General features: G+C 25.8%; 1 protein-coding gene across 14 annotated transcripts in view; it reads right to left on the bottom strand.

Moving 5' to 3' along the window:
• Positions 1 to 13,382, bottom strand: part of LOC112594679 (oxidation resistance protein 1) — a 170,084-nt gene that overhangs the window by 18,095 nt on the left and 138,607 nt on the right. For 9 of the 14 annotated variants that reach the window (XM_025339607.1, XM_025339613.1, XM_025339606.1 and 6 more), the window contains 10 exons: positions 5,678 to 5,775; positions 5,446 to 5,610; positions 5,257 to 5,383; positions 2,270 to 2,418; positions 2,015 to 2,205; positions 1,730 to 1,942; positions 1,518 to 1,656; positions 1,249 to 1,453; positions 748 to 1,091; positions 526 to 671 (listed from right to left, as the gene is read on the bottom strand). In XM_025339607.1, coding sequence (XP_025195392.1) covers positions 526 to 671; positions 748 to 1,091; positions 1,249 to 1,453; positions 1,518 to 1,656; positions 1,730 to 1,942; positions 2,015 to 2,205; positions 2,270 to 2,418; positions 5,257 to 5,383; positions 5,446 to 5,610; positions 5,678 to 5,775 — 1,777 coding nt within the window. Of the gene's footprint in view, positions 1 to 525; positions 672 to 747; positions 1,092 to 1,248; positions 1,454 to 1,517; positions 1,657 to 1,729; positions 1,943 to 2,014; positions 2,206 to 2,269; positions 2,419 to 2,511; positions 2,603 to 5,256; positions 5,384 to 5,445; positions 5,611 to 5,677; positions 5,776 to 6,954; positions 7,057 to 10,391; positions 10,608 to 10,813; positions 10,944 to 13,382 lie in introns of those variants that run through there. The other 5 variants (XM_025339615.1, XM_025339617.1, XM_025339618.1 and 2 more) reach the window with 5 other exon arrangements.

Genomic DNA, 13,382 nt, shown 5'->3' on the forward strand with positions numbered 1-13,382 from the left:
GCAACAAAAATAATATTATTAAAGTTTAATAGCTTCAAATCAATAATGCTTTCAAATTAGCATTAAACAAATGCTTAAATACAATTCTTGAGATAAAAATTGCTTTCCCAAAAAGTCCAAATAATAAAATATAAATAAAAAAAGCTTATGTTGATTATCATCATCAAGAGTGATAAAATTAATAATAGTTGTTTAACATGTATACTCATATTCATTTCAAAATAAAGTAGATAAACTTATAACATTTTAACTTTACAATATAACAACATTTTCCTGGCAAAATTCAATAATACCAACAATAAAATATGAAAACTATAGAAGCTTCTCCTACGGAGATGCTAGTTAATAGTGTATAATAAAAAAAGTGTGTATATACCTTTAGTACGCATTTTATTTACAAAAGTGCCATGTTAAACAAATTGTTATAAGCTACATTAGTTATTTAATGTATAAAAGATGCTTAAAAATATTAATAAAGAAAAGTGATGTGTTTAAAATTGTTTAAAATTAAGTATAGATATTTACCTTGAAAAAACTTTAGAGAATACACTAGATGAATGTGATAAATGAGATGATTCGGCTGAAGATGGTACTGATGCTTCTTTTTCACTATCTTTATCACCCGTGAATCCTTCCATCCAAGACAAAGGATAAGAAAGCCTTTTCAACATCTTATAAAAATATATTTGTTATATATTTTTTCATCTTTTGGTAACTTTATAAAAAACAGTACAACTGTTTATCTACCTTATTTTTTTTAGTTTCCTGAGCCTGTTTTTCAGCTTGTTCGTCAACCTTTTGAACCTCTATTGCACCTGCAGAATCCGGTTCCTTAGAATCTTCCAAACTAAATGACACTGATGTAGTTTTCTTTTTACGTAGTTGAACAGTATCATTAAGATGGTCTGAAGACAATGGTAAAACAGGCACTGGTGGAAGAAATTCAGATTCTGATAAAAGTATATCAGCATCAGAATAAACAGTTTTACGAGGTATTGGTAATACAGGTGGATCTCGAATATCGATACCCGAATCATGACATGATTGTTTTACTAGATAACCGTTTGATGGTTCGGAGTCTTCAACTGTTTCTAGAATACATAATTAATATAATTATTACTATAATTATTAATTTAAGACTTCATATATAACTCCAAAAATTACATTTTTGTTAAAGTATTAAGACATTTTTTTACAAATTGTAGATAAATTATACACAATTAATAGATACATTTGATAAATTAATACCTTGCACTGCGTGATGAACTGGAGGTTCGTCGTCGAGAGATCTGACTTTATTTGGCATTGCCCAGTGTTGGTCAATCGAAGATTGCCTGCGCTGTTCCATATTACGTATACTACAAACAGCATCTTGTTCTGCTGACATTGAAGAAAGTGGCCTATCATCTTCATTACTAATGTTTTCAATAGCCAATTCTTTATCTGACCTCTTCTAAAATAAAAATAAAATATTTATTGAATTAATAGTTAGACAAAAAATTATTTAAAAAACTAACTAATGCATCGCTAGATCTATTCATAGGACTTGGTGTGACTAAATCACGATCAAATGCTTTTGGAAATGCAGCTCCATCATTTCTCTGTGCATTGCATGAACAAATGCTACCATCTTCTTCTTCATCTTCAGTTGAAGATCTAAAAATATTTTTAAAAATATTTTAACTAAAATATAGTATGAAATAAAATAAATAGGTATAATTAAAATTACCTAAGTTCTGGAAAAGTTTCATCCTTAGCCAAGAGAGAATCAGTTCGACCTCCAGGAGATATCTGTAAATCTAATGTTGCACTGTCCAATGAGTCAGTTTGCATAGTAGTTAACATTGTTGGGGACTTATGTTCACTGTCTTCTGTTATTTCAGATTTAAGAACCGGAGATAAATGATAAATTGCTGGTTTTGTAATGTTCTCATTTTCATTCCTAAAATGATTTAACAATTGGATATACAAATCATGACTATTACTCACAATTCAAATATGTTAAATAACATACCCAGTTGACTGGTAAGGTCCAGCAACTCTCATGTGCGCTATATCATAATATATGGCAGCGTTCACCACAAATTCCATAGGAGCTATGACACCGTAAGACTCGGGCCCGTGTTCAATAACCAATGGATCAGAGACATTTGGATCAAACATGACAGCATTAGGAGTAACCAATAATACACCACCTACTACACCCTATAAGAAAAATGCATTATCATTTTTACTAGTTTTTTATATGTAAATATAATTTTTATCATACTTGTCCATCTGTTATGTGTCTGACATTTATTTTGAGGAACCTTTCTACACCGCGCGAATGCGATCTGCCTGATGAAGGAGATACTGATGAACCAATACGTTCTGGATGACCTGGTTTTGGAGAAGAAGGCCGTAATGTGTCCAACATGTCTGCAACAATAAATTACTGAATAAGTCATTGTCTAAAAATTTTAAATGTCTAACAAGACAAAAATTAAATTAAATAATTTTAGATTCTTATACCAAAATATACATAACCCTTATGTTGTAAGAGATACTTTGGAGACATAACTATGCCTCTCATTTTATTAAATGGAATACTACATAAATATTTATATAACAATTTAAAATCATAAAACAGTTTTTAAATTACCACTTTGATTTGTTTTACATAAGCAAGAAATATTAAAATAATACTGTGAATGACATTATTAATTATTAAGAGAGAAAACTCAAATTAATTACTGATATTAGTATCAAATTGTAACATGTATAGTTGTTAAAGCAGATAAGAGTTTTAAAATCAGTCATATTATAATAACTGCGTATAAGCTCATTGTACTTGAGAGCAATACCATCAGTAAGATAACACAGAGTAAATGCTCCTTATTTTAAATTAAATAATTACGGATTGTTTTAACAATATTATGTCTACATTACACACATAACAGTTTTTATGTAAATTGTAATTATATACTGGGAGATAATATGCTTATTACTTAAAAATCACATGACAAATACAAAGAATTACAGTGTACATGCGAAATTAATTAAATTTTTATGTTCATAGTTTTAATGACCTAATTTATTATATCAATAATAAAAATTGCACACATTATATTCAATATTTATAATTTAATGTAGTGATACAGAGGTGTTTCAGGATCAGACCTTTACTCATATCACACAAGGTTTTCTTAATTCCTGATATTAAATAGAATACTACTTAAACAATGTTATTTTTATTAAATATTGAATAAAACATAATTAAATAATAACTATATTCTGTATACAATTTTTATATTTCAAATTATTATACATAATGTAGATAATATATAAGTGGTGCCACATTCATAAAAAAAATTCTAAAAATGAGAATATATTAAAAATACTTTAAATATTTTAATGGTATAAAAAAATTATTAAAACTGGAAAACATAAAAATACTTGAAACTAAATTTGCTTTATCAACAAATATTTTGCCGAATTTATTAATCAATGGATTGTATATTTTCCTACAAAAATGTGCATATGAATATAATAATTAAGAATGATACCATATTTCAGTAAAATAACCACTGTATAATGATCAAGGCTCAGAATTTTGTAAAATTATATAATTGCAAGAAATGAATTTAAATTAAGTCTCTAGTTTAATACAAATATGTTTCATATTATTTAGGTATAAAAATTTATTATTGCATATTTTTGATTTTTTTTTCTACAAGATTTTACACATTTTTTCGCAAATATAATATTTCATTCAAATTATATTGAAATGATTTCATTTTAATATTATTTTATCACAGTAATTTGTGCCTAACAGCATGTATACACATACCAAAAACAAAGGTAAGCAGTAATAAATAATAATAAATTTGTCATTGCTAGATAACCAACAGAGAATTATAAGATACATCCACATATGGTATTTAATTGGTTAATTTTCTAATGTGACAAAATAATATATGTTTGATATTTTAAATTAGAGTTTCCCTAAAGATCACATGTCAAATTTTTCAACTTTCATAAACCCTTAATATTAAATTTTCACAAATATATGTAATGGTGTTTTTAATAGCTTACACGAAGCTACTTAATTAAATAGGGTTTATTGTGGAATGACAATGTTATGATAATGACAGTATTTAATAATTTTTTAATTATTTGAATAACAGGAAATGCAAATTAAATTTAATAACATGCAAAAAATTATAATTTTAATGAGAGGAGTGAGTTTGATGCTCTAATATTAAATGCTGTTTATTGTTCACATTGTCGTACACATGTTTTTCGTAAAATTTACAATACATGTGTTTTTGATTTAATAACTCTGATGACATTTAATAACTTCATACACTCCCAATTTTTTTTTTTTTTTCATTGACATTAACCCCTTGCAGATCAGAATTAATCCTAAGAAGTTCATATAAACTATTTTGGAAACCTGTTTTAAATTATTGACAATACAAATTTTATTTGGGTCCACAAACAAGTGTTCAGTCTTTTCATGTGTTATTTTAAAATTTTTAACTTTTAAATTGAAATAAAAAATACATAAAAATAAAACACAATTATTTACAAAATATTTGAAGATCCTTTTTTTATATTACTTATTAGTTCAAACTAAAGAACAAATTTTAATTTAATATAAAAATAAAAGTACTTAAATATATATTTGTTCATAACTTTATATATACTTATTTAAAATTGATAAAAATCATATTAGTAGAAACATAACCAAATTTTTTATTTAAATATTTAATTTTATATTAAAGTTTTTATTACTATTTTTTTTTTCAAAAAAGTGTCAATAAGATAATAATTTTTTTTCTGTAATTTTTACCATGAAGAAAATATTTTTAAACAACATAAATTCTAAAATTTTCCATAGTTGTTTAAATTATATACACATTTGTTCAGATAAAATAATAAAAATACAATATGTACAGCATACAGGAAATATTAATAAAATTATTCGTCAATAAAATATTTTAATATTAAAAATAAAATAAGTATAAATTTATTTAAAATTGTATGAAACATACTTAATTTTAACGTTTCAACTATACAAAATACCTATTTTAATAACAATCTGTTCCTCTTTTTATTAATTATTACTTTTAATTAATGTGGAACTCACAAATACCTTACATCATATTATTATATTATTACAATAATAAACTATAAACTGATTTTTAAAATTTATAAAAGTTTTAGACAATAGTATGATTTTTAGAGTAATTAGTAATATTTAATATATCATACCATCTTCTCTTCTATCAATGATATCTTTATTATCGTTGCCAGTTGAAGGCCCAGATCCAGGTCTACTTTCTCCATCAGCCGATGTGAAACTGTTAGTTTCGGATAAATCTAAATTACTAAGACCTCCCTAAAAATAAAGTGAAACATTTTAAAATCTTAGTTGTTCATAATTCATAAGTTGAAAATTACTTGAGACGCATCAGACTCTGACACAGATATTCGCTTTTTATCAGGGACACGAAGAATCTGACCAGGAAATAATGTGCGTGATGACAGCCGATTAAGTATGGCTAACTCAGATGGTGTTGTATCAAATCTAGCAGCAACTGAAGTTAATGTGTCTGATGCTTCAACCTGAGAAATTTTAACTTCCTATGTATTAAACAAAAATAAGATAAAATGTTGAAAGTTAATACATTACCTTATACGTAATGGTGGAAATAGGAGGAGGCTTAGGCATTTTTCTTTCGCTAAGCTGCTCTTTGCTGCCGCTCTGGCTTTCCCCATCCGTACCTGAATCTATAAAAATAAATAAATATATTTAAATAATCATAAAAATTATTTAGATTAGATAATAAAAATAGTAACAAAATCATTTGAGTACTGTATAGTTTTAAAAATTAGGTTTAATTATTAGTGTAAAGTAGAATAAATTGTAAATATTATTATACAATGTAATTTATTACATTGTATAATAATGTATTTATTACAACTATTTCAATATTTTTTTTAAAAATATTTCACATTGTTTTATGTCATTGCCAAACATTATTTTTGGAGAAAAAATGTATCTTTACCAATTTTTACTTTTTTGAATGATAACATACATTTTTAATTTCATATTTTAAAGCAGAATATTATTCAGAATACCTAGAATACATAAAAATCAAATTTTAAACGGGTAATTAATTAATAAAGTTTAAATAAATGAAGTAGTGAAGCTGGAGTGTCCTACAAAATGTTAGTCAACTCCTTATTCAACTACTAACAACTAATTAACCACTCATTTGAATTTTGATTTTTATGTATTGTAATTCAAAGTAAAAACTTAAAAAATAATAATGATAAAAAATTATTGACATTTTTCTTCAAAAATGTTATTTTACAATATTAAATTTTGTAAAGAATAATATAAATAAACAATTTAAAACCAAAAATAGCCAATAGGAGTAGACATTTAAATAGATCATGCTGTACATCAGTTTTAAATACATTCTATTGTTGCAACATATGTTTGATAAAAAATTTGGATAGAAAATATATAAATTATTAACTAACACAACTAAATAATATGGTTTTTAATAGGTAAATAATCAAACATTATTGTGTTTTTCCAGCACTCTAAACAGATAGACTTTAAGTCAGAGTTAATTAAGTATTTAAGTGTTAATAATTAACTCAATTTATTATATTCATCTGCTGTTAATAGTAATAATTATAACTTTATGGGATCACGTCTTGTTATCGCTGTTTAGATAAATATTTTAGTCAATACTGTTATATATTTTTATTTGGAATGTTAAATTTACTGAATAAATACCTATAATATTATTGATAGTTCATGTTTTTGATTATTTATTTATAAGCATAAATAAAAATAAAAATTAATAATTTTTAATTGAAAGCATCAAAATGTGATTTCTTTATTTAAGTTTAGAACCAACAAAAGATATATCATTACAAATTGTGTTTACTCACCAGCATATAATTACTAAATTGTTATTCATGTAATACTTATTGAAGTACCTACACGTCATTTTTAAAATGAGGGTAGTCATTTTACTTATATTCTTCATTAGTTATTATTATGCATACAAAATAAAAACTCATACCATAATATATATGAGTACTTGTACCACAATACCTATTACCTAGTAATTCTAAAATTTAGAGTATCTTAGTACCTTTAGTAAATTATTATCTATTATCTTGAAATATTTAATAGCACCAGTTGAATTTATTTGATGTGATATCAGTGTTTTTTCAACAACTGTTATCATTATTATTATTTATTAGCATCATAAATTGTATAACTGAAAATTAATTTGGAAAGCTAACCGGAAACCAAAGTCAAAGCAAAAGGACTTGATGTACGAGTACTGAGTATTATGATTGAAGATTTTATTTTATCTGTGGTATGACTATTGAGATTCTACTATGAAGTACGATTGTGTATGAGTACACAATATAATTACTGGACGACTTCTTGAATGACGCCAAATTTACGTTTACAATTACTGTTAAATCAATTTTAAAGTAATTCTTGTAAATCATGATTCTAATCACACTAATATCATGCCAATGAAAATGTTTTGAGTTGATTTAAATTTCAAGGCCATTTGAGTATTAAGTCTTATCAAAAGAACAATTGATTATGAAAACTAGTAAAAAGTATATATATTATATTTTAAATCCATAATACTATGTTAAAATAATATAGTTTTTTATCGTACTCAATATGACATAATGTTGATAACAGTACATAATACATATTAAATACTAAACCAGAAATTTTTCCTATACACATCATGCATAAAAATACAACCTATTGACTATTATCAAATATGCACACAATATTTAAAAAAACAATAATTATTCAGAATTGTTTTTATTACATATTAACAATTAACCTTAGGAATCTGATGTTGCTCTTAAAACTAAATAAACTAAATGGTATTAAAATACTTTAATGTCTTAAACAATTATCAAAATTACAATTAAAATATTAAACAAATTCTGGAATGGCATTCATTTCACTTTGTTTATCTGAGTGAAGAATGTTGGTATGTTGTAATGTTAAATATAAAAACATGTACCATCTTAACTTGCTTGAAACCCAAACTGAAATGTGCTGATCATTTTTTACTCAAAACATAGTTTATTTAAAATAAAAAACATTCATGATTATTGTAATTAAAACCATTTACCTACCAGCACTTCAATTAGAATTCAGTAAATAGGAATATTTTTATCTAACAAATTTTAACTTAATTAGTCTAATATTTATCAATTTTAAGATAAAAAAAATGAATACTTTTATAATATTATTACAAAAATTCATAATAACCTTAAAATTTTTTTAATAATAAAGATACTTGAACTTTAATTCATAAAAAAATAAATATTCAATACTTTAAATAGTTGAATTACCATTGATTTTTGTAAACAAATTAATATTCAACTTATTCATACCAAATTATTAATAATTAGAATAGTTGAAAAAATATATATACAAATGCATTAACATCTGAGCAACCAAGCTCTAAATAGTATACATGCAATAAGCATTTTGTGAAAATGAACTCACCTTTTTTAGTCTGTAGCTCAAATGTTTTAATAATTTGTAGTAAATTTAATTTTACTAAAATTAATAAAATCATTTTCAAATCATGACGCTCATCAAACATTACTTTATTTCAAATTCGTTCAAAATTATATATATTTTAAAAGATGGTAAATAGCAATGCATTAGTATTGTAATATTAGACATCATGTAAACACCAATTACGTACAAATAATGATTTAAGATGATTATTAAAACTATTATACATAAAAATAAATAAAGTAACATCAGCTAAAATAGAACAATTATTTTTTTTAAATATTAATTTTCTTTAATTTTAAACTCCTGCTACATTTATATAAACTTTAGTTAACAAGAGTTTAAGCAAAAAATAGAATGCAATTTTAATTAGTAAGAATTTTTGGTTATCGAGTATTATAAGATGCAAGGTAAATAATGATATTTTTAAATCAATAATAATTAAATACAGTTATATTGTAAGATTATACTTAGTTTGGAAATTGTTGAAAAGTTACTACATCCAGCCAGTGTTTGACCACAGTATTCACATTGAGATTAAATATTAATATTAATAGTTGTTTTTTTTTTTCATAAAAATTAAAAATGTTGTAATACTTTAAATAGAAATTTAATAATATTTATTGTTGATTTATTTTATCAAAAAAAATTTGTATAATTAAATAACATAAATTTGTTATTTATTTATTAATAGGAGGCATAAGTCATTTTTTTTTTTTTTTTTTAGGGTGGCGTAAACTAAAAGTTTGGGAACCGTTAATATAAGGTCTACACAAAAAGCTAATATTTTGAGTTGTTGATAATAAATAATTGAAAGGTATTACACTCATAACAGAGCATTTTATGTATGTTCAGACTTTTCTAGGCTGTAGAATTGATCAATATATTCATAATGTTTATAAAGCCAATATTTTAAACTATTAAACATTTGTAATTAGTGTTTTATACAATATAATAAATACCTCTAAGTAGTAACATTTTATTTTCACTATGTACTAACAAAAATAATAAAATAATAATAACCAAGCTTAAGGTGAAGCTATTTTCATAACACTTTTTTCCTAAAATTCATTTAATTTTAACAAATAGAAATTATATTCCATGATATACTTTATTGAAGTCTATATTGTAAAATATGAGATGGATTATAAAATTATGAAATTCCTCACGAGAAAGCAACTTTTATTTTTTTTTTTTTTTAGACAATTCTTTTGAAAGTTTGATTTAAAATATTCTTAGTACCTACTATTAAAATTCCTGAACTTGTCCGTGAATCAAAATAAGGAAGTACAATTTTTTATTCTAAACTATTCGAATCTATTATGCTAATATTAAGATTTAGCTTGCACTGTACATTACGTATATAAGATATTGCCAGTAAAATAATATAGACATACAAATTACTTTTTTATTGAAAGATAATCAATAAGCATAGAAATTAATTAACCATTTTTTATTAATGATCATTTTAACAATATTGGCAGAAATTAAAATACCTACAGAAAACAATCTTAAAACTTAAATACAGGCATATGAAAAAAAATTAATCTATACTTTATTTCAGCTAACGTTATGTAGTTACCTAGAATTATTATAAAATTTAGTATATATAATATCTAAACTTAAGTAGGTATATTAATATTAAGCATAGGTATAAAAATTTTTTTGATTAAATTTTAGAAAAAGTTATGCTATATCTGGTAACTAGGAATAGTGTCTAGGATCTGTTAATAAAAAAACTACACTGTTCTATCTGCTATTGCAATGTTTTGATAAATAAGGACAACACAACTAAATATAATGAAAATCAAACCTGGCAGTACTCGGTAATGGACATAATATCCACCACAGCAGCTCTTATAGATTGTCACCGTCATCGGAGTGTAAAACCGTTCAATTTCACAACTAATCATGCTAGTGGATTTCATTACCATAATTCCTGCAGGTTTTCACTGCACATATATATATTGGTAATGTCAACTGTCTACTAAATGTGCACAATTGTCTGGACAGTGTTGGCTAAATAAAGCTGCATTGTTAAAGTAATTATGAGCATACGTTAAGAAGGATGTATGGAAAACAAAAAAAAAAAAAAACAGAAAAAATAATGTAAGTTAAAAAGATCATAAATAACTAAGAGCTCAAGAACGTTTCTATGCGAATAAAGCGGAGGTACAATTAATTATTGTGAAAACGAGAAAGCACAAGGGCTTTTGAGTAAACAGGCTCACTTACTTCTTTAAACGTCACATTATATCATGCATTCCCTAAGTTATCCGTTTTATATTTTACATTTTTACATGATAATATGCGTACGAATGTGTACTACGTAGACGTGTAGAGTGAAGTGCTAAAGCAAACAGCGATATACTTGGATTTAAACGGCCGTCTGTCGAGTGGAGTAGATTTATATTTATCGGATCATCGATACATATTGTAAGACAATTATCGTATTCGCCGAAATCAAAATCGTTGACTTCTACTTCGAGCCGACAACGACGACAGCCGGCACCGACAGCCAAACGCGAATGTGTACTTGCGTAGGTTAATAGTTACCAAATAGTTACTAGTTAGGTACTAAATACTAATTGTGTACTGGAAAACGTACAAGTACCAAGTACAACGTTATCATGATGATAATGATTAGCGACTGTTTGCGGCGCTCGTAGCCCGTAGGACACAGACTTGCTGGTGAGTTACGTGATAACGTGACGTCCACAGATAACACATTCTATATTGTTATGTTAGCCGCGGTATCAATAATATGGTCGAGCGTGCGTATTTCCAGGTAACCGCGATACTGTACCATTGGCGTGGAGTGGGCCGGCTGGTGTATCAAGCTTGCAAAAAGTTACTGTGCGTCGGCAAGCTCGCACACCATTATTTTGAATTTTAGTACAAATTTGTAGTGGTAACCCCATTTGGGTACCTCTCGGCTATTATATGTAAATAATATGTTCTAACAAAGATACATTTTAGGCCTCTTGTGGAACGCCATCTGCCGCCGGTGTCTCACAACTATGTAAGTCGATCGACTACGGTGCGTGTCGCAGACCACAGTGATCTGTATTATGTTATTTTTTTCACCGCAATCGAATGATTTATAAAATTCGTTCTGCGGCTTGACGTCCACAGAATACTATATAATATTATTTATTAAAAGTTACAGTACTATAATCGATGTTAACGATAAAAAAAACCGCTCGAAAAGTGGTTCGTAGGTACCTACTGTTTTTTTTGTTGTTCAAAACCGATTTTTGATTCGATCGTTCATATTACCTATCGTTTATTCGCAATCCATAAGTACCCTTAAATTGAGACAATCGTTAATGTACCCTCGCGATATCTAGATAAATTTTTGTTACTTTTTCGAACTTTCAAACTTTAGCTTGACAGCCTATCCACACTTTACAGCGATTATTCGACTATTTTTTATTAATATGTATTATTTTTATAACCAATTTAGTAAGGCGGGGTTTCGAAAAAAATTTATAATTTAAGATTAAGTAGAAAAAATACGTAGGTTCCTAGGTGTATATATTATATATGTTTTATGTAGGTACTATAATTGTAATTTGTATGACGTGTAGGTAGGTATTATCACGTAGATACAGCAATCTATAGAATAATAAAATAATTTATTATAAGTATGTTTATATGTAAGTACCTACACTACTGTGATTTATATTTAATGTAAATATTTCAGTTTTTACAACGATTGCCGCGCCTTTAAAAATTATAACAACTTCAAATCAAATAAAAACTGTGATAGATGGAATTACGAAATATAGTGTTTGAATTGGAAAAAAATGTGACTACCTGTCTGAAAATTTAAATGTTTCCTTATTTAATATATATTTGGAAGGAATACGGTAAAATATTTTTATTTAAATAAGAGGAACTCCTCCCTCCCACCATATACACACGCGCATACAATGTAAATAGGAGCTGACAATAATGAACCAATGTAAACTTCCCTAAAAAATGAAACAGTCAATTTCTCAAATAGTTAATTACCCTAAAAACATTTTACAAAAAATATTAAAACCATTTAGTGTAACTCAAAAGACACCACGTGGGTTATCCTCAAAAAATATATGTATTTTTAATTTAATTTATATTTTTTTATTCATATTTTATACTTAGAAAAATTCGTCGTCATGATCGTTTTATTAAAATTATTATTATTAATTTCGTCATGATCGTTTTATTAAAATTATTATTATTAATTTCGTCATGTTGATATTTTTTGATTGAGTAATAATGTGAAACTTTTTTTAATAGTTAATACAACAACGCCACTTCTTTTTGTCAGTTTGAATTAATGTACTTTCAAATAATATTTATACATTTTATACATAATTAGTGATCGACCACGTTCACTGATAATAAATTGCATTTCTGACATACCTACTAATTAGTTAATAAATAAAAATATTACGTTAAAATATGACATAAATTTATCATAGAATAATATAGATTAAGTAACAACGATGGTGTGTGGTTGACTGAGAAATTGTTTGCAAATTTTAATAATAATTTTACAGTTTCATTAGAATCTGCTTGTGATATGTATAGGTAGGTACTCATAATACGCATATTAGCCCGTGTATGTATATACAATATGTTGCTGGACCGTCAAGGACTTGGCGGGGTCTCGCAACACGGTATACAAAAGGATTGGTTTAAATTTAAAAAAAAAATAATGTATAAATTATAAAAATTCGTTTGAGAAAAATCAATTTTTAGTCTTTGTGGCGTGGAATGAATTTATATAAGTGGTTTACCAGTAGATATGCACTCA

This window comes from Melanaphis sacchari, unplaced genomic scaffold, assembly GCF_002803265.2.
Source record: "Melanaphis sacchari strain LSU unplaced genomic scaffold, SCAv2.0 Contig23_pilon_pilon, whole genome shotgun sequence".
Lineage (NCBI taxonomy): Eukaryota > Metazoa > Arthropoda > Insecta > Hemiptera > Aphididae > Melanaphis > Melanaphis sacchari.